Source organism: Cololabis saira, chromosome 2, assembly GCF_033807715.1.
Source record: "Cololabis saira isolate AMF1-May2022 chromosome 2, fColSai1.1, whole genome shotgun sequence".
In the NCBI taxonomy this organism is placed as follows: domain Eukaryota; kingdom Metazoa; phylum Chordata; class Actinopteri; order Beloniformes; family Belonidae; genus Cololabis; species Cololabis saira.
In genome coordinates, this window is record NC_084588.1 from 14,758,210 (window position 1) to 14,777,852 (window position 19,643).

At 39.8% G+C, this 19,643-nt stretch overlaps 1 protein-coding gene across 2 annotated transcripts in view; it reads left to right on the forward strand.

Annotated features, from left to right (window-relative positions):
• The window catches only part of LOC133458702 (nuclear receptor ROR-alpha A-like), a 42,433-nt gene that overhangs the window by 6,293 nt on the left and 16,497 nt on the right, over positions 1-19,643 (forward strand). Inside the window, exons 2-5 of one of the 2 annotated variants that reach the window (XM_061738878.1) lie at positions 13,334-13,419; positions 15,527-15,668; positions 17,772-18,025; positions 18,127-18,310. In XM_061738878.1, coding sequence (XP_061594862.1) covers positions 13,334-13,419; positions 15,527-15,668; positions 17,772-18,025; positions 18,127-18,310 — 666 coding nt within the window. The remainder of the gene's footprint in view (positions 1-13,333; positions 13,420-15,526; positions 15,669-17,771; positions 18,026-18,126; positions 18,311-19,643) is intronic. The other variant, XM_061738884.1, reaches the window with a different exon arrangement.

Below are 19,643 nucleotides of genomic sequence, written 5' to 3' on the forward strand. Positions count from 1 at the left end.
CAGGGCCCATGGTGAGTGCAGTGACATCAACAGCTCATTTACGCCATTGTAACTTCTGTAGTCGTAACTTGTAAGTTGTAACTTCTGTATCAAGTGCTGTGATGGAACCCACAGCCTCTGGGTGCTTCTTATTATGTATTTATCGGTGTTTCTGTTACCGTGATAATCCAGATTGCATCATCATATTTGGCAGACTGCTTTCGTCTTGACACGGTTTCTATCTGTTACCTTGAAAAGAGATCACAATATGCAGACTGCTCCCTCGAATAGAAAAGAATGGACCATGATAAATCTTCATCAGAATTATGCACTGTCCCATTACAAACAAGCACAAACTGCAGTCTTCCAGGAGTTAGCCAGGGCCCGTGTTTGTTATGGATTAATTAATTAATCCAGTTTTCTGGTGGTTTGCTGTGCACTTGAGCAGTGTGGATCTACTGATTTCCATATCCCTTTTACTGTAGCTTTTCTTTCTGAAAATTCAGCCTTAAAAACACGTCATTCACAGGACATGAAAAACAGGGAAATCCTGCATTTAAATATAATAATGATATACAATATGTTTCTTGGTTTCTGCTCCTTAAGAAACGTGAGCTGCAGCAGAAAGCAGATAAAGCAGGAGGTTGTTTTGTTCTCCCGTACAAACCTTGACACATTTCAAAGGCTGATCGCCGTCTGCGCGGCCTTCCGCTTTGATCTGGTCTCTGAGAAACATTATTATTTCCTCAGAGCTCGGTTGCAGATAATTTATCCATCAGGGAATTGTTTTGCCTGAGCTTTAGCATTTCTGGAGTAAACAGCGGTGGCGGTCGTGAAATTCTTCCAGCTCATTAGCCGTCACTTAGCGCCACTACCCTCCTAATTGGACTTCATACCTCGAGTGCCGCGTTCACAGGGAAAAGCCTGGGGGACCATCGCTGCGGACGCAGAAAAAAGACGCTCCAGTTCACGATTTTCAACTGCTGCAGTGCATAGAAGTAGCCCAGAAGCTCATAATGTTGGCATAGAGTAGCTGAATTAGCTTTTAGTAGCTCATGTGATTGTTTTCAGAAGTTTCAGATTCAAGGATTTTTGATGTTATTTCACCTGCTTCCAAGATTTCTTGGCGTATATCCAGGATGTTATATTACAGCCAACATTCTGGGAGCTAAAACGTTAGTTTTTTCTTTTTAAAAAAGAGAAAATGCGCCTCATTTAATATGATGCATTGGCTTTTATTGATAGTATCCAGGGCAGCACGGTGGATTAGTGGTTATCACTGTTGCCTCACAGGAAGAAGGTTCCTGGTTCAACTCCCGTGCTTGCGTCCGGTTACTCCAGCTTCCTCCCACAGTCCAAAAACATGCATAGTAGGTTAATTGATGATTCTGAATTGCCTGTAGGTGTGAGTGTGGGTGGTCTGTGTGTCTATATAATCCTGCCTACTTGTCTGTGTAACTATATGGCCTGGTGACAGATTGGTGACCTGTCCAGGGTGGACCCCTGCCTCTCGCCTGTGATGAGCTGGGATAGGCTCCAGCAAAGGATAAAGCAGGTATAGAAAAAAGGGATGGATGGATGATAGTATCCAGACATGAAAAGGTGGAGCGAGAGGGAAAACAAGCTGAAAAGGGCCCCACGCTCGGGTTGGGGTCCCATATAAATCTTCATCTATCCAGCTGTCTGTCCGTTTCCTGCTGCTTATCCCAGTCCGGTTTGTTGGTGATGCACTTAACTTATTTTTCATTGATTTATTAAACTTAAAAACAGTCAAATAAATAAAGGTTAAAAGTTGAAATACATTTCTTTCTTTTGTCACTTGCACATAAAAATCATAATTCTGTTCAACCCTTTTCTTCAAGGATTCACTTTATGTTTTAATTCTGTGAATTCACATTTAGGTGCATTTTCTGTTTCACTATATTATTTTAACAAACAGCAACTCACTGCAGGACTCTTTAAGTTAGGTTTGATGCAACATATCCTAAGTTTATAGAATAGAATAGAATAGAATAGAAGACTTTATTTATCTCCCAGAGGAGAAATTCAGTCGTGCAGCAGCCAAAACACACACACGCTTTATACAAAAAATGTAAAATAGAAATAACCAATAAGTAGTTAAATAATAAAAAGAGCAATATAAAAAGTACAAAAAAGAGTATGTACAAGAGAGAAAAAAAATAGTAAACACAAAAAAAAAAAGGATAATATTTACAAAAGATTTACAAATATTTTCAAAAATACTTGAGGTATTTGAGGTATTTACTGGTTATTGCACTTATAAAGAGACAGGTTTATTGCACATGGGTGGCTACAGTTGGTTATTATAGAGTCTGACCGCTGTGGGGATGAAGGACCTGCGGTAGCGTTCCTTCTTGCAGCGCGGGTGGAGCAGTCTTTGGCTGAAGGAGCTGCTGATCTGCTGCTGGAGCTGCTATCATCCATCCATCCCTTTTCTATATCTGCTTTATCCTTTGCTGGAGCCTATCCCAGCCCATTTATTGTTCCTAAAATATTGCGATGCTGTACTGGCACAAAACAATATGTTTTTATTTAAGATCCACGACTGTTGTTTGGTGTTATAGCTTTTATTGCAGCTACTAAAATATGTGTTTTTCATCACTGCATCACTGTATCTTTTAGTTGTCACTTAAAACAGAGTTTTTAAAAGTTTAGTTTGGTTTTCACCTGCCATGTGGTTGCGTTTAGGCAGTCAACATACTCGTAGATGCTTGAAATATCTTTTTTTGGGGGGGAATTATTCATCTGATCTTGTCTGTGAACTGTGGTGCAGAAGCACATTTGAACTGGAAGTAAGCTTTGATAGTGATGCTCTGACAGATATCTTTAAAAAAAGAAGCTCCTGCCAGTCTCACGTCTTCCTTTGAGACCAAATTGAAGGAAACTTCAGTCAAATCTTGAGGAGTTCAAAAACAAAAGTGCGGCCTTTAGACAACAGCCGAACAAAAGCGATGTGGTTAAATCTGAAGAATACATGCGGAGCAGAAGCAGAGACACTTAGGAGATTAGGCTGGCGTCCTTTTGGAGATGTGCTAATTTAATCACCAACTGTGGCTCATGAACAAGCTGCTGCTTCATCTGCGTGCCGCCATATGTCCGTCGTTGTTACATCCATGCTAATGCTGTCTGTTGGATGAGGAGATTAAAAGAGGGCTGCATCGCGTCCCACCGCACCTGCCCATGAGCCAGGTGTTGCATCAACTACAGTTGACGACACGCCCGCATTATGACCTCACATGGCAGCGTGCAACATTATGTAGTTCCATGATGACTTCCTTCGACGGTTCCCCTTCAGACGCAGACAAACTTACACTGGTGTTAAAAGTGACACCTTTCTAAAACAGACGCAGTTTCTTCGGTCTCCTGGAAACAGTTCGTATTCGCAACATACAAACTGTTGTATAAACAGCTGTCTGCAACACTAGCAGCGTCATGTCCAGGCAGAGTGATGGGAAGAAGACCTGGTGGAGAGACCTTACAGACCAAGGGATCCTCACAGAGGATCAGTACAGTTGGAAAGTTGGAAAGCTGCAGTTGGAAAGCTGCAGTTCATCCACAAGTTGAAGACCTCAAATGCAGATGAACCAATGACTGTTGAGTGTCAGTAGCACGGAGACCAGCACTCTGACCTGCCATCCCAGAAGACACTTCTACGAGACGAGCAGGGCAACATCCAGACTAGGAACAACAAGACACTTAACGTGGTTTCAGCGGCACAGAAACGCTGGTGAATGACTCGTTTTTGCAGTGGAATAAAAATTTGCAGCTTTTGGACACTTGGACTCTTGTTTGACTCATCCCATCGTTTGTGTTAAGATATCCAACTTTACAGCCGAAATAAACAATTACAGTCTGATACGTAACATGGTCCCAATAGTTAGATTTGACATCCATGACGACTGTATGGGGCGTTTCTCGTATACGTTTCGTATGCGAGTTCTCATGTTGGTCTCCATGGTGTCTAGAGAGTTCACCTGCGTTGCCTACATTGCATGTGATGTCATCAGCTCAGCTGTTGCCCGGCTGCAAGGGCAACAACCCAGTGCAGTAAATTCCCTCATGGTGGTTTGTGGACATTTCAACCCTTCAGCCATCTGATTATTCACTTATTCATTTATTTTTTTTTTATTTTTTTTTTTTAGTTAGTTTTTCTCATTAAATAACAATGCATCCATAAAATCTCCCACTGGAGATCAACAAAGCTTCATCGAAATAAAACGTGTAAGATGTTCCAGATGTTTGTTACAGTGGCAGATCGATACCAATGGTTCTTTCAGTGAAATTCTTCTTAATGCCAGAAAACAAATATGGAAACAGGTTTTCTTAGCCAAATGCAACTGCTGAGGAGGAACAATGACAGAAGAGAGTGAGCTGTTTTTATCCAAGAGGAGGAGGAAGAAAGATGAAGAGGAGCTCTCGCTCTCAGTCATGGCTGCTTGAAGGCGCTGCCTGCGCCGCTGGTTGACGTATGTTTGCGCAGCAGATGTGTGAGCAGACTGACGAACATGAAAGCGCTGGCTTCGTTTGATGGCTGCTGCTCTGACAGCTGATGAGTCATTAAAACAATTTTCCCTGCAGGTTTACTGATGTAAAGTCTTGCTGACGAAGAGGAGGAGCGCAGTGTGTTGTTGCATTTTTCTTTGCAACCAAAGGTCAATCTAAGCTGCGTCGGTGTCGTAATTATACGCGTAATCATCATTGATCCCTTGATAAATTTAGTGGCATTGATAGGCTGAGTTCACTCAATTTTTAAAGTAAGTAAAAAAAGATAAGATGTGGCACTAAATTACATCTGCTACACTGCTGGATGAAACATTTCTTTGATTTTTTTCAAGAATTTAAATTGGTGAAACTCTCATTTCCAATATCTGTTCTCACTATTTTCATGTCCCGGATCCACATTACTAAAAATATCACAGAGGGTTTTTTTGTCTTCAAGTCAACTCTGCGGCAGGTTAATCTCAGACATCGCTCTTTCATCGCTCACAATCCTCTTCCTCATACTTTTTCCCTCATGGGCTGCAGAACAACAACACCGTGGCCTTCACGGCTCCTCTGCTGAGCTGAGTTGGATGCTGCTGCAGCTGGAAGTATAAGTATCTCCTGCTCCCAGATCAGCTCTAATTTCAGGCTTTGTTCGACGTTCCCTTTGATGTTGAGACGCGGAATTCAGACGGGATTAACGTTCGGAGAGCTAATTACTGCAGAGAGGAAAGTGCAGCTCACAGGGCTGAGCGAGTGAGCCGCTTCGTTGTCGCTTCGCTCGTTTGCATCATGTGACGTACGCGTTTGAGGCTTTTTGTGTGCATTTGTAACGTTTTTCGCTGAACTGTATAGTCATATACAAACATTAACACTTCCTCTTTTAATCCTTTTTTTTGCAAAACATAATATAAAAAAAGCATCTGTTCATATTGGGTTTTTAGAAAAATAGCCTCAGACAAAAAAACATGTCAAACTTTTCACTCTGCCCCCTTTAACAAAAAATAGAATAAAAGAGTTATCTGGTCAATACGTAGTACTTCTTAACTGCTTTCAGAGGATTTAGAAGGGAAAATAACACCACTCCATGTGATAACACAATGCCAAGAGGGAAAGACAGCAATGTTCTCAGAGGAGAAACTGTTGCTGCTGTCGTTTTATGGGAAAAGGGTTATAAAACCATTTTCAGGCAATTTGGAACCTAATGTTCTACAGTAAGAAAGGTTATTCACAAGTGGACAGCCTTTGCCAAACTTCTCTCCGAATAGATGTCCCAGCAAATTTACCCCAATGTCAGATTGTGAAATGCTCAGGAAAAAACCCCAATAACAAACAAACAGAAAGGCCTACAGGCCTCACTGTGTATGTCAAAGTCCTCGACAGCATAATAAGAAGACTACTAAGACTACTAATAAGAGGTACTATTTCTTTGGAAACACTGCCAGGGCAAAACCTCTTCTGTCTAAAAAGAACAGGGAAGCACGACTGAGGTGTACAAACTGACTTCTCCCTATACCAGAGAAGTTCACAGGGACGCGTGCAAACATCTGTCAAACGGTTAAACCTTGGTCAAACTTGCATCATTCTTCATGACAGTGATCCGAAGAACACCTGAAAAATAAAGTATGAAAGTTTTGGAATGAGCCAAAAACGTCCAAAAACATCAATGAAGCAAAAAGGGAATGGACCAGAATTCCTCCAGGATCATGTGAGATATATGAAGTCCTACAAGAAGCTACTTCCAGTTATTGCTGCTGACGGTGAGTCTACAAGCTGTCATGTCATGGAGGTCCTCATCATTGTCTGTATGATTTGAAATTTTTTCATTTCATTTCATTTCATTTTTATTTATTCTGGTGGAAATATGCAAAGAAAAACAGCAAGCAAGTAAAATGACAACACAATCAAAAACATATTCCAGAACCAGAAAGGAGCAGGAAGAAGAAAATCTTATTATACCTGCCCCTCCCTCAAAAGAAAACTGAACAATAATAACAGATGGTCTGCACAATTACTTAATTAATATCACAAGAAAAGAAAAACAAGAAAATAAATTGTCTGTCTCCATACGCATATATAATATATTTAGACTATTTCATACATAGCTATTTTTTTCTCTTTAAATTTATATTTAAACTGAAATATGTTTATACAGCACTTTAAATCATAATTTAATGAATTCCATAACTTAATTCCAACAATTGAAGTGCTCATCTGCTTTAAGGTTGTTCGGGCAAATAAATGTTTAAAATTAAATTTTCTGCGACTATCTTCGTTATTTAAACTGAAAGTAAACATGTATTGTAAGTTTTCTGGTAATAATTTACATTTAGCTGTGTACATGATTGTGAGTGTCTGTAACCAAATCCTCAAGTTTCAGTAATCTTGATTCAAAAAATAATCTGTTGGTGTGTTCTCTGTAATGTGTATTGAAAATAACTCTAAGTGCTCTTTTCTGTAATAAAAATAAAGGATTCATATTGGTTGGATATGTGTTGCCCCAGATTGCAACACAATAAGATAAATAAGGCAAAATTAATGAACAATATAAGATTCTCATTACTGTATAATTTAATACAAACTTAGCCTTGTTCAAAACAAAAATATTTTTGCACACTTTTGATTTTACATGAGATATATGAGCTTTCCATGTCAATTTATCTAAAATAACCCCTAAAAACCTAAATTGTGATACTCTATCAATTGGTACTCCTTCTAAAGTAAGTGATACATTTGTTTCTCTTCTTGAATGGCCAAAAATCATAAATTTAGTTTTTTTCAAATTTAAAGACAACTTATTCTCATCAAACCATTTTTTTAATTTTACCATTTCTTTTTCTATACATTTAGCAAGAGTTTCCAAATCATGTCCTGAACAAAAAAAAGTTGTATCATCTGCAAATAACACAAACTGTAATAATTTTGACACTTCACATATATCATTAATGTATAAATTAAAAAGTTTTGGTCCCAAAACAGAGCCCTGTGGGACTCCACAAACAATATTCATATAGTTGGATGTGTTACCAAAAAAATGCACATACTGTTTCCTCTTGTCCAAATAACTTTGTACCCAATTTAAAACCATGCCCCTCACCCCATATGTATATAATTTTGAAATAAGAATTTTATGATCAATGGTATCAAACGCTTTTTTTAAATCAATAAAAACCCCAATTGTGTGTTTCTTGCTATCTATTGCTGTAGTAATTTCTTCTGCTAAATTCATTAAAGCAAAGGTTGTGGACCGATTTTTTCGAAAACCAAATTGATTATCACTTAACAGTTTATTTTTTTCAATAAAATAATCCAATTTTGTTACAAACAACTTCTCCAACACTTTAGAAAATTGTGACAATAATGATATTGGTCTGTAATTAGTGAAACTATGTTTGTCTCCTGCTTTAAATAATGGAATAACTTTTGCAATTTTCATTCTATTTGGAAAAATACCCGTACAAAAGGAAAGATTAAAGATATAAGTTAAAGGTTTAATTATGCAATCAATAGTTTTTTTAATAATGGTCAAGTCAATTCCATCGCTATCCGTTGAAGTCTTATTTTTAAATTTTGTTACAATAGAAATAATTTCACTCTCCTTTACTTCTCCAAGAAACATAGATTGCAATACTTTACTTCCCCCTTTCGAGCTACCTACTGCTTGTCCATTATTATGTTGTTTAATAGTTTTTGCAAGATTTGGTCCAATTTTCTTTTTTTTTTGGAACAACAGATTGAAAATAAGTTACATGTGGTTGTTTATCTGTTGTATTTGCCTAATACTGAAACCCACTATGATTAAAATAGGTTTTACACAAAAAGATTTCAATTAAAAGAGGACTCATTAGCTTTTGCAAGACTGTTGTTGCTCTGGTTTGTGTTTTGACTCCTGAGCAAATGTTGAAGAAACTTGCTCTCAAGAAAAATTGTACTTAGAGAAAAAGACCAAAAATATTTTTGTGAGAAATAATTTCTTTCTCTGTTGCACGATTGAGATAATTCAAGACTGGCGATTTATACTCTGCGTGAGCTTTATCATCTGCGGCAGACCTTTAATCAAGACCAAACTTCCCCAAAGTCATTTGCAGAGATGTGGCTGTAAACCTGCAGGGGATCTCCAGTGTGGTTTGGTGGCGTTTGCAGACATGCTCTTTCTGCATTCTGCAGCTTTCTGCATGCTGTTGGAACCAAATGTTTGAATTTTCCATCTAAAGCATCCACTACTGTTTATCCATACGTGTTTGTGTGCATACTGCGGTCAGCGGCTGTTTTTCCACATGGAGGAATGGGATTTTGGCTCTCGAGTCTTCCACAAAAGCCGTCCCTGAACAGACCAGCTATTTCAACACTTACAAAAGATGAGCAAGTGGAAGTGCTCTGTGGTCAAATAATGACATGTTGTTTCTCCTGAAATGATGTCAGTGACATCACTGGAGCCAACAAGCCTGGTTTGTGGGCATCCTGTGTGCTTGTTGTTGTGATAACAGATGTGAAGGGCTGCGTGACTCGTGTAGTCAAGAGCAGGAAGTCGACAGTTACACAATCTCGGTGTAAAATGTAAATAAAATCATGCCATGATCTGCAATTCTCATAAACTCATATTATTCACAATAGAACAAAGAAAATATATCAAATGCTGAAAGGAAGACATTTTACAAACGCTTTATATCTTATATATTGTAGATATATCCAGTATCTCATTGGGTACATTAAAAACTATCATTAAATTGTAATTTAAAAAAATCTGATATCACTGTGTCCAAAGGAAAAGGTTTGAAAACATCAACATTAGATGGCCTTCCTCTTCAGACCCTCTGACATCACTGCAGAACTGAACTAAAACCCTGATTTGATTGTGTCATGGACATCTCTGCGTCAGGAGCCCCTCCAGTTCAACATGCTTGAGATTGCTCAAGCAAGGAAGAAAGCATGCATGAGGCAAAACATAGAAAACTGTGTTCAGACAAGTCAACATTTTTTAACTATTTTTAAAATGATGCTGTGATTCCCAAGCTAAAGACCAGGGGCTTGACCGGCTTCTCACCAGCACCCACTCAACAGATCCTGCATCTGGTTTGGAGGTGGCTATGGAATAGACAGCTGTAGACAGCATATCACGGTTATCACATTATTGAAACTGCAGTTCAAAATTTATTATTTATTTACCATTAATACTGAACACAGATTCTCTGATTTCAGTATTAGAGAACATGCTACAAGCACTCAGCTCGAGGGTTGGGTTACTTGTCTTTTCTAACACACAACAGTCCTGAAATACCAGTCTGCTCTAAGCTATCCGTTATTACCTAGTGAGCTTGAACAGTTACTCACAATGGTGGGAAGGAAATATGTAAAGATGTGGGATAATCTAAATAAAACACTCAGAGGAGGTTGGTACTTATCTGATCACCACCACTTGGTGATGTAATGTCAGGGGCATGCTATTGGATATAAGCCAATGAATTAAACATATTCACTTTGATGACAAGACTGCTGTATTTATCCATCCATCCATTTCAAGACAGCATTACCTTCATTTGGCAGCCATGCTTCTAATATACAGTACACCTTGCAGGTCGGATGCTTTCCTCCTGCAAGCTTAAATCCATCTGGATGTTTTTGCTAACCCAAAAAAATGTCATATAGCCAAACCTTTTTTCCAGATAGATGGAAAAGTCCAAATTTTTCCCATCTTCTCTGCGATCATAAAGGCCAATGAATGTTTGCAGTTTACGCCACTAGGCGGGGAAGGGTCGTGTTTCTCGGTGCTGGAACAACATAAAAAGTAACACCATTAAATCTACAAAATCTAAAGATTTAATTTACTTTTTGATAATATTATTATTTGAAAAGAAAACTGCAATCTGACAATATTTGTCATACCATTTCCACAGTATCATTTTTTTCTGGAATTTTGAAACGGTTACCGTATTTTCTGGACTATAAGCCGCACCTGTATATAAGCCGCACCCGCTCTATTTTTAAAAAAACAATAAAAAAAAGATATACAAGCCACACCTGTATATAAGCCGCACCCACTTTTATTTAAAAAAAAAGATATGCAAGTCGCAGATATTTATGTTGTTAGATTAGATATTCACTACATGTACAGAACGATTTTGAAGTGTAAATGATGTACATGTTTGTACCTAAATAGATCCTTTCCTAAAAGAGTCTCTCTTAACACGGCAGCAACTTTGCTGATTAAAACTGGACTGAACCAAGAGAAAATAACCGGTATTTATTTATCTATTTATCTGTTTGAAATCTGCTTCTACATACTTCTATCTGCTAAACAAGAAGTAGCGTATTCTTCTTTGCATTTATTTTGTCCTAGTTTTTATTCTAATTCCGGTTAGCACTCCCCCTAGCTGTGGAAGAAAAATCCACAGAATAGCCGCACCTTTGTATAAGCCGCATGGTTCAAAACCTATGAAAAAAGTAGCGGCTTATAGTCCAGAAAATACGGTACTTCTTCAATTGCGATTTACTCTGATACACCTAACCCACACCTACCGGAGAGTAAACGTTACCGTTTAAAGGTAAACTTAGTCTTTAGAGCAACATATGCTCCCATCCAGACTACTACTTTCACAGGGGAGGCCTTGCATATTTCTGTAAACAACACTGGACCACTTTACAACAGTACTAAAATGAAGGTGCTGAACTGAGTTGAACCAGGACCGGTGAAGTGAATCCTACATCAGACAAGAATGGGCCAACGTTCCCCTCGCACAACTCCTGTATTGTACACATCAGGTTCAAAAGAGCCAGTATACTATACTGAAGGACGTTTTTATGGTCAAGAGATCACCGGAACATTGAAGCCGTTCTCAACGGTCTACATGAAGATCAGATCCTCTGAGATCAGGAAGTTGTAATCTTAGTGCGCTGGACGTAATCTTTATTTATTTATTTAATCTTTTATTTAACCTCATTGAGATTAAAAACCTATTTTTCCAGAGTGTCCTGGCCACAACAACAACAGTAAACAAAATCTGAGTCCAGCACTGCGTCTGTGGATTCAACACAAAATCCTGCAGATCTTAATTCACTGGGTTTCTGTACAGGAGGGTGAGAGAGAGAGAGAGAAGATGCTGCTGTTTAAAATTAAGGTGGCTTCACCATAGCTTTGGCAGAAAAGTACACCTCTAAAGATGTTTGATTAACTTTTAAAGACTTATTTGCTGAAAGACGGTGTCCTGGTTCTGCTTTTCTTTGTCCAATGTCAAAATAAAGTGAATATTCTTTGGACATTTCTGGACAATGGAAAGTGTCCCTTTACTACTTTCCTTTTTCAATCAAAGGGTATTTTTTCTCATTATTTACACACATAGACCAGTCATTACAACAAAAATGGGAAGATTAACCAAAATGTAACTGCATAATTGATGATCACGTGTTGACAAAGAAGAGCAGTACAGTTTATTTTCTACTCAGATTTGGATGTCACTGACACACAGCTTCTCTGCAGCTTCTTGGATGTGTCTGTGTGTGGTGAACAACTTCCATGTGTTTGTTGTGTTCATGTGGCTGCTGTCTTGCATAACTTCCCTCTGCTAAATTTAGCATCTCTGCGCTGAGCTGTCACTCTTACAAAATGCTGCGAGTATAAATACACACAGTCAGTGTGTTTTCAGGTTGAGTCTGAGTCTGACGCACGGGATCCAACACCGTAACCCCTCGCTACAGTTTCTATTTTGGGTTCTTGAAACCAGATTTTACTTCTGTTTTAATTAATTACTCCACACGTGAACACCACTGAACCATGATTAATGGCCTCATCCTATAAACACGTAATTATATATTTCAGTTTATATAATTCTATTATTAGTAACATTTAAATGCATTTCAAAATACCTTTTTTTTTTTTCCAGGTGCTCAAAAAATATGTAGACAAAGTGACATAACTGCAAATACAACTATTATTTTTGATACTTGAATGAAAATGATTTGAGGTCAGTGTGCCTGCATGCGGGGACCAGCTTTTAACTCCTTAGAGACACTTTTCCAGACCTTGTTTTGGGGTCTTTATGCCTTCAGTTTTGCCTTCAGTTTATTGAAAACTGCTCTGTTGGGTTGAGATCATGTGACTGGGTTGGCCATTGAAAAACATTCCAGTTGTTTGCCTTCAAAAAGCCTTGATCTGCTTTTTCACTGTGTATAGGATCGTTGTCAAACTTCACTGTGAAGCTCCGTCCATCAGTACAAACCAGTTCATCTCACTCCTGTCAGCAGTCACATCATAGATAAACACCTGCGAGGCCTTTCCATTGACAGCTGTACACATCCATACCATGAGACTGCCTCCACCGTGTTAGACACAACAACCTGAGATAGAAACTCTGGAAAAAAGTAGATTGCTCTGTCTGGATTGGGATTGAGGACCACTGAAAGTTAAGTCAAACACAAATTATTCTGCACAGAATTTGTAAATCACATTGAAGCACTCGCCGTGACTGAACACAAGGTGCATCTTTCCACTGTCTTCTGGATGAGTGTGGCTGGAAATGTCACATTTTTTAGCAGAAATTGTGGGATTCTATGAAAAGTCATGGCTCTGTGGTCATCTATCTTGTTACTATCCTTGAACAGAGTAGCTGAACAGAATGTTTTGTAGCAGAAATGGTTAAATGATTTGGTCCACCCTCTTGGGATACTAATTGGATCTTTTTTATCATTCTGGATTGCCCCATTTTTCAATTATATCAATGTGTCAAAACCGTCTTGATCTTTACGGACATTCTTGAGTGCTGCTGTTGTTGTAAAACATTACTATTTCCCATTGGTCACAGAATCTTGCCGCTCTCTTATTGAACTGCATCCCTGATTGTCTTTATTTCCTCTGCAGCTCAGATTGAAATCATCCCCTGTAAGATCTGTGGAGATAAATCTTCAGGAATCCACTATGGCGTGATTACATGCGAGGGCTGCAAGGTAAGCCACACCTTCTCGTTTACAACCCCTGTTACTCTAATATATATAAATATTTATCATTAAACTAGTAGAATGGTAAATCACGTTGCGTCATTGTAACGGTAAAAACTTAGAGGTTTGAATTTGAATGTGACTGTTATTAAATCAATGTTGTCATTCTGAGATCAGATCAGTGGATTACGTCAGAATCAGGTCTCCAATAATGTTATTTAACCGCCCGCTATAGCCAGCGCTATAAAGCTAATAGCAGCCAACTGTGGAGCTAGAACCGTCATAATATTCACAAATGCACAGGAGATTTAGAAATGCACAGGTGCGTAGGCCAGATTCACAAATGTATTTCTGATGCACATACAAATATGACCTGATTTCCAAATGGTTTGTGGTCTGACGACTTTGCTGCATTTGTGGGTGGATGCTTGAGACTCCCCTGACTTGCCTCAACCCACACATGTCTTTTTTTAAACACGGAATGATCTGCAACTAATCAGATATCTTCCTTGTTTCAGCCAATCATAAGAACGCACCCCATATGGGGGGACGATTTACTCATAAGCCAATCACATTAAGCCATTCAAACCACTATATGATGTGAATTTCAGTCAGGTCAACATGGCTTCCAGCAAATACAGCAGAGCGGTAAATGAAACATCTAATCTAACATGTTTGGCTACTTAATCCCCTTGTTATGAGAAGTTAGTTAGTTATTAATCTGAATCGCTTTAATTGTGCATTTGTAAATTGTCCTGTGCATTTGTGAACATTGACACTAGGGGTGTCAAATTAATTGTGATTAATTAATTACAGGCATATTTAGCTCGTTATATTTTTTAATCTCTAACTTTATTTTTCTGTTTGCGAGTTGCCTTTATTATGAAATCTGTGTTTGTGCTTGAGTTGTTAAGGTCGGAAAACAATGGTCAGTCCCATCTTGAAGTGGACATTGATTGGCTGTCCCTGTGTTTGGGCGTGTTTAGCTACGCTGGTAGACTCCCACTGGACAGGCATGAGGGGGGGGGGGGGGTAGCGGAGAAGAGAAGTGAAAATGGAGGAGCATGTGAAAGTTGTCGGTCCAGTGAATGGGGAATTTGCGTTTGTAAAACGCCCCAACGGCACCATTGATAAAGGTTGACTGATATGTGTTCTGTGTGGAAAGGACTTTGCTCACCACCGAAGCAGCTCAAGTTTAGCCACATAAATGCAAAGCACCCGGTCGCGAGCGCAGCCACAGCTAACGTTAGCAGCAACGATGTTGCCACAGCAACGCTCTTCACCAAACTACTGTAGACTAGAGGAGAGCACCCCGCGCATGCGCACATCTGCGACGGAGAGGCTGGCGAATGTTCTTGCCAAGTGCATGTAAATGGCTAGGACTGCATCTGTTCAATCTGTTAAAAAAATGTATGACTTTATAAAGCCACTTTTTTTTGGTTATATATCAATCTTTTGATCTGGATAATAATGTAATGAATTTAAACGAAAGCACCTCAATTTGAGGGCTTTTCTCAATTTTTAGGTGAGATTAAAAAAGCGATTAATTAGATTAATTAATTAAAGATCTTAATGAATGAATTGCTAATTTTTTTTTTTTTAATCGCTTGCACTAATTGAGACTGTTCTAGCTCCATAGCCAACAGGCCAAAAATCCAAGACAATTTTAGACCATAAAGCTCTTCAATCAGACAACTTGCTGCTTCTTCTGTTATCCCTGGTTGATTATTATTTCTATATATGGTTAATTAAAGTTCTTGGAACAAAAGACGAGAAGACAAGAAATTTGCTTGAAATTGTCATGAATATCGATGGACTGTCTGGAGGTTTTCATGGTATATCTAATTTACTTTTTATTGTACCAACATCTTGCCTTTTTTGTTTTGTCACTGTCATATTTACTACGTTAAAAAAAAAATCTAAAATGCTGACTTGATGTACACGTACCTACGTGCTGATCCACAGATAACGGTGCAGACACGTTTCTGAAGTTTCTGAAGTTATTTAAGTTGAGACACAAGTGAAAGCTCAACTGTGCTTTTCGAGACAGGTCGTCATGAACTCGGGCATGAAAACACTGAAACCGCCCAGAAATAATCCTTCCTCCACGTTTCAGGGTTTTTTCAGGCGAAGTCAGCAGAGTAACGCCAACTACTCGTGTCCCCGCCAGAAAAACTGTCCGATCGACCGGACGAGCCGAAACCGCTGCCAACACTGTCGTCTGCAGAAATGCCTGGCAGTAGGCATGTCCCGAGACGGTGAGACTGTAAAACACAAACCCGTCTCACACAACCTTTGTACACACTCTCCTCTGCTGGAACATCTGGCAGTCAGCAGTTTGCAATGTAATTATCTGCAAATTTTCGAGCAGATATTGTAGCAGCAGTGTGGAGTTCAGGGTTTTTAACTGTAGACGAAGTCTCAGTTCAAGTCATTACTTGAGATTCAATTTAAGTTTTGCAGTTTGTTGTGTTGTGTCTTGAACTGCATTTGTCTTAGGAAGCAGAGTTTGGCCTGAAACATGGTTTTGGGAGTATTTTAGAAATTAGATTTTCCTGGAAATGTGATCTTCCATTATATGGTATTAAGCATATGATATATTAATATATTTATGTATTCATTATATTAAATAAATTTAACTGCACTTTTTTTTTGTAAAGTTTTTTAATTTGCACTAATCAAACATGAGTATGAATCAGAAGTGCTCGTGGATCTGTATCATGTCACATTTAAATCCAGGGTAAATAAAACCTTGTGGCACTATCATCCCAACCTTCTTTGTTAGCACACCAAATATATTTTGTGAAATTTCATCCGTAGGGGGCTGCTGTCATGTCACTTTCAACTGAGTTAAAAGTCTGCAATTTAGAGAACGTTGTTGGAAGAACTTAATTAAATTGCAAATTTTTGAACATGGCTCCGAAACAGCCTTACTAAATTTCACAGGCCAGTATTTACAAAAAATGTAATGACCAATATTTACATTTTATTAGTTTGAACTACCACCTTAATGTGGTGGAGGGGTTTGGGTTTCCCGAATGATGCCAGGAGCTATGTTGTTGGCCGTATTACACCCCTGGTAGGGTCTCCCATGGCAAGCAGGTCCTGGGTGACGGGCCAGACTAAGAGCGGTTCACAAGCTAATCATGAAAAAGAACTGATCAGAGACTGTTACGTCGACCGGATTGGCGTCACCGGGGCCCCTCCCTGGAGCCAGGCCTGGGGTTGGGGCTTCAAGGCGAGCGCCTGGTGGCCGGGTCTTTGCCCATCGGACCAGGATGGGCTTAGCCTGAAATGGCGACGTGGGCTCGCCTTCCCGTAGGCCCACCACCCGCAGGAAGGTCCATGATAGGCTGGTGCAATGTGGTCAGGGTAGCAGTCGTGGCGGGGTGCCTCTGTGACCAAATCCCTGGACCAAAACCCTTGCAACAGGGACATGGAGTTTGTTCATATAAGCATGTGCAAAACATGTACCAAATATGAAACCAGCTGGCTAGTAGGTGGCAGTTAACACAATAAGTAACAAATTTTATTTGTTTTTTTTGGACACATTTAAGACTCGAGAAACTCATCCAACTGTGGTTTTCTGTTGAACCTGCTTGGACCCTATTGATCACTATTAGCGGTTATCAATACAATAACCTTAAGATTAATATTAAGCAGAGCTTAATAGGTGTTAGAAGTTTCCTGCTCAGTTGAGAGGTAATCTAAAAATGTCTGTATGCAGAAGCTAGTCATTTCACTGGAATATTACTTAAAGGGGACCTATTATGGCATCTAATACCTATTTTAAACAGGCCTTGAATGTCTTAAAAACTTAAAAGCTTTTGATTGTTTTTAAATAAATTAGAAATTCAGCCTCTGAGCCATGTCTTTATCTTCCCATTCTCTAACCTCATTATCTATGCGGGATTCTGAGTGGGCGGGGCTATGATAATGAGGCTCTGTGCTGATTGGCTGCCTGAATGACACGTAGAAAATGGTGGAAGCTCCGGCCGGCGTTAGTTGTGGGTGTGGTTTCACGCATCGCTCCCGTCGTTACGTAACGACAGAAACAGAATCTGAACGGCTCGTAGAAGCCACATCACAGTGGATGGCTCATCCGGGCGGCTGTACAGACACTGCAGAATTTAGTTGCTTTCCTCCTTCTCTGAGTTGGCAGGCTGAGGGGAGACCACTTTATATATGTTAAAGCAAGAAAAAACCTGTTTTTCATAATAGGTCCCCTTTAAATATTAATGTATTTATATGTAACGTAAAGGTTTGTCTTCATAGCATGTTTCTAGTCGTACGTTCCAGCGATCTAAATGTTATTATATGTATTATAACAACTTTCTCTGCACATTCTGCCTCAAACACAGCTGTAAAGTTTGGTCGCATGTCTAAAAAGCAGCGGGACAGTTTGTACGCTGAGGTTCAGAAGCACCGCCTCCAGCAGCAGCAGCAGCAGGGACCCGTCCCGCCGTGCCCGAGCCTCGGCAGCCCCAGCCTGGCTGAGCCCGACTCCATCTCCCCCCACTACGCCCTGTCTTCCACGGGCCTCACAGAGCTCCCAGAGGAGGTGGGATACTACGTGGAGGAGAACACCCCCGACAGAGGATGCCTGTCATCCAGGGTCTGTAGTTTTTACTGTCAGACATCTCAAAAAGAAAGAAAAAAACCAGACGGATTAAATTCCCCTCAGTTTTCATAATGACCTGTCTCACCCATAAACAGGCAGATTCAGGAGGAGGTGGAGGGTTCTACCTGGATATCCAGCCGTCTCCGGACCAGTCCGGGCTCGACATCAATGGAGTCAAACCGGAGCCGCTGTGCGACTATGAGCAGAGCGACGGCTTTTTCCCATACTGTTCCTTAAGCAACGGAGACACATCTCCCACTGCGTCCATGGCTGAACTCGGTGAGCTGAACAATGTTTGCCACAACATCTCCTGGTTCCGTCTTTGTGGGCTGTTGCCCTGCATGTTTTCGATGTTTCCTGGCGCCAACACATCTCATTAAATGAATCAATCACCATCAGTTTGTCATCAATGTCTGCACAAGTCTGTTAATGACCCAAACTAGGCTCTGTGATGGTATGGGGTTGTTTCAGTGTCCAGCAGTAATGCAGCATGATTGCACGAATGTAAACTGAGATCTCAGACCCAAAAGTCCTGTTTGAAATGAGTTGCAACATTCAGCCGGCCCCACTTTGTTTCCACACTGCACTTTATCAAATGAACCAAATCCTGGTGGGACAACGTATTCTCCTCCTCTTCTGTGGTGTTGCACCAAAGTTTACTGAGTTTCATTGTTCCTGCTTAGGCCCAGAATCCACTTCCTTGGTCCTTATCCAAGGTCCATCGTGCATTCACACCTTCCCAAATGAATCAAACTTTCTGAACAAAACAACTCCGGTCTGTTTAAAGTGGACTGAATAGGTTTGGTATGAATGCAAACTCAAACCACGTTCACAAAGATCACAAAGACGTGGCTGAGGAAGACGAGGGTGCGGACACTGAACTGGGCTGCCAGCAGTCCTGACTACTCCTCAACGGAGGATATGGAAACTATAAATGTGTTAAAACTACCATCAATCTGTTCACAGACTTTAAAACCAGAAGGCCTCTTAAGTGATGTGAGGAGGATTCACAGCATGTGTTGGGTTTATACTGTCCATAAAAGACACATAGCTCACAGTAAATGTAATTTTATTTACATTTTCCATATGGTCCCAACTTTTCCTGATTTGAGGTTGCAGAATCAGATGTGGTGAGAGAGAAAATAGAGTGAGAGAGAGCTTTAGGAGAAGAAATATGTTGGAAGTAACTCAGCAGACAAAGAAAATGTGAGAATTTGTTGGAATAAGAAGCCGCAAAGAAAAAATAGAAATGAAGTGAACGGTGGGGCAAACAGAGACAAAGAAGCAGGTTTAAAATAGCAGGAGGTTAGAAACTTTGATTCAGAGCTCATTAAAATCTCTGTGTGGTAATTAGCTGTCTGTTAATTAGAACCAGTTGGGACGTGGAAGGACGATTGTTGGAGAAAATCATCTCCCTCTTGTCCCTGGAGATTCTTACTGTAAGATAACCCCCACACTCGCAACGCCGTTATTATCCCACTGATTTAGTTTTTTTTATCTTGTTCTCTGTTGTTTGGGCCCTTCTTTTTTCCACATTCATTCATTCATGCCCAACAATAACTGAAGCAACAGAGCTGCTGAACAGAACATTTGGAGATTAGTCTAAATTGAT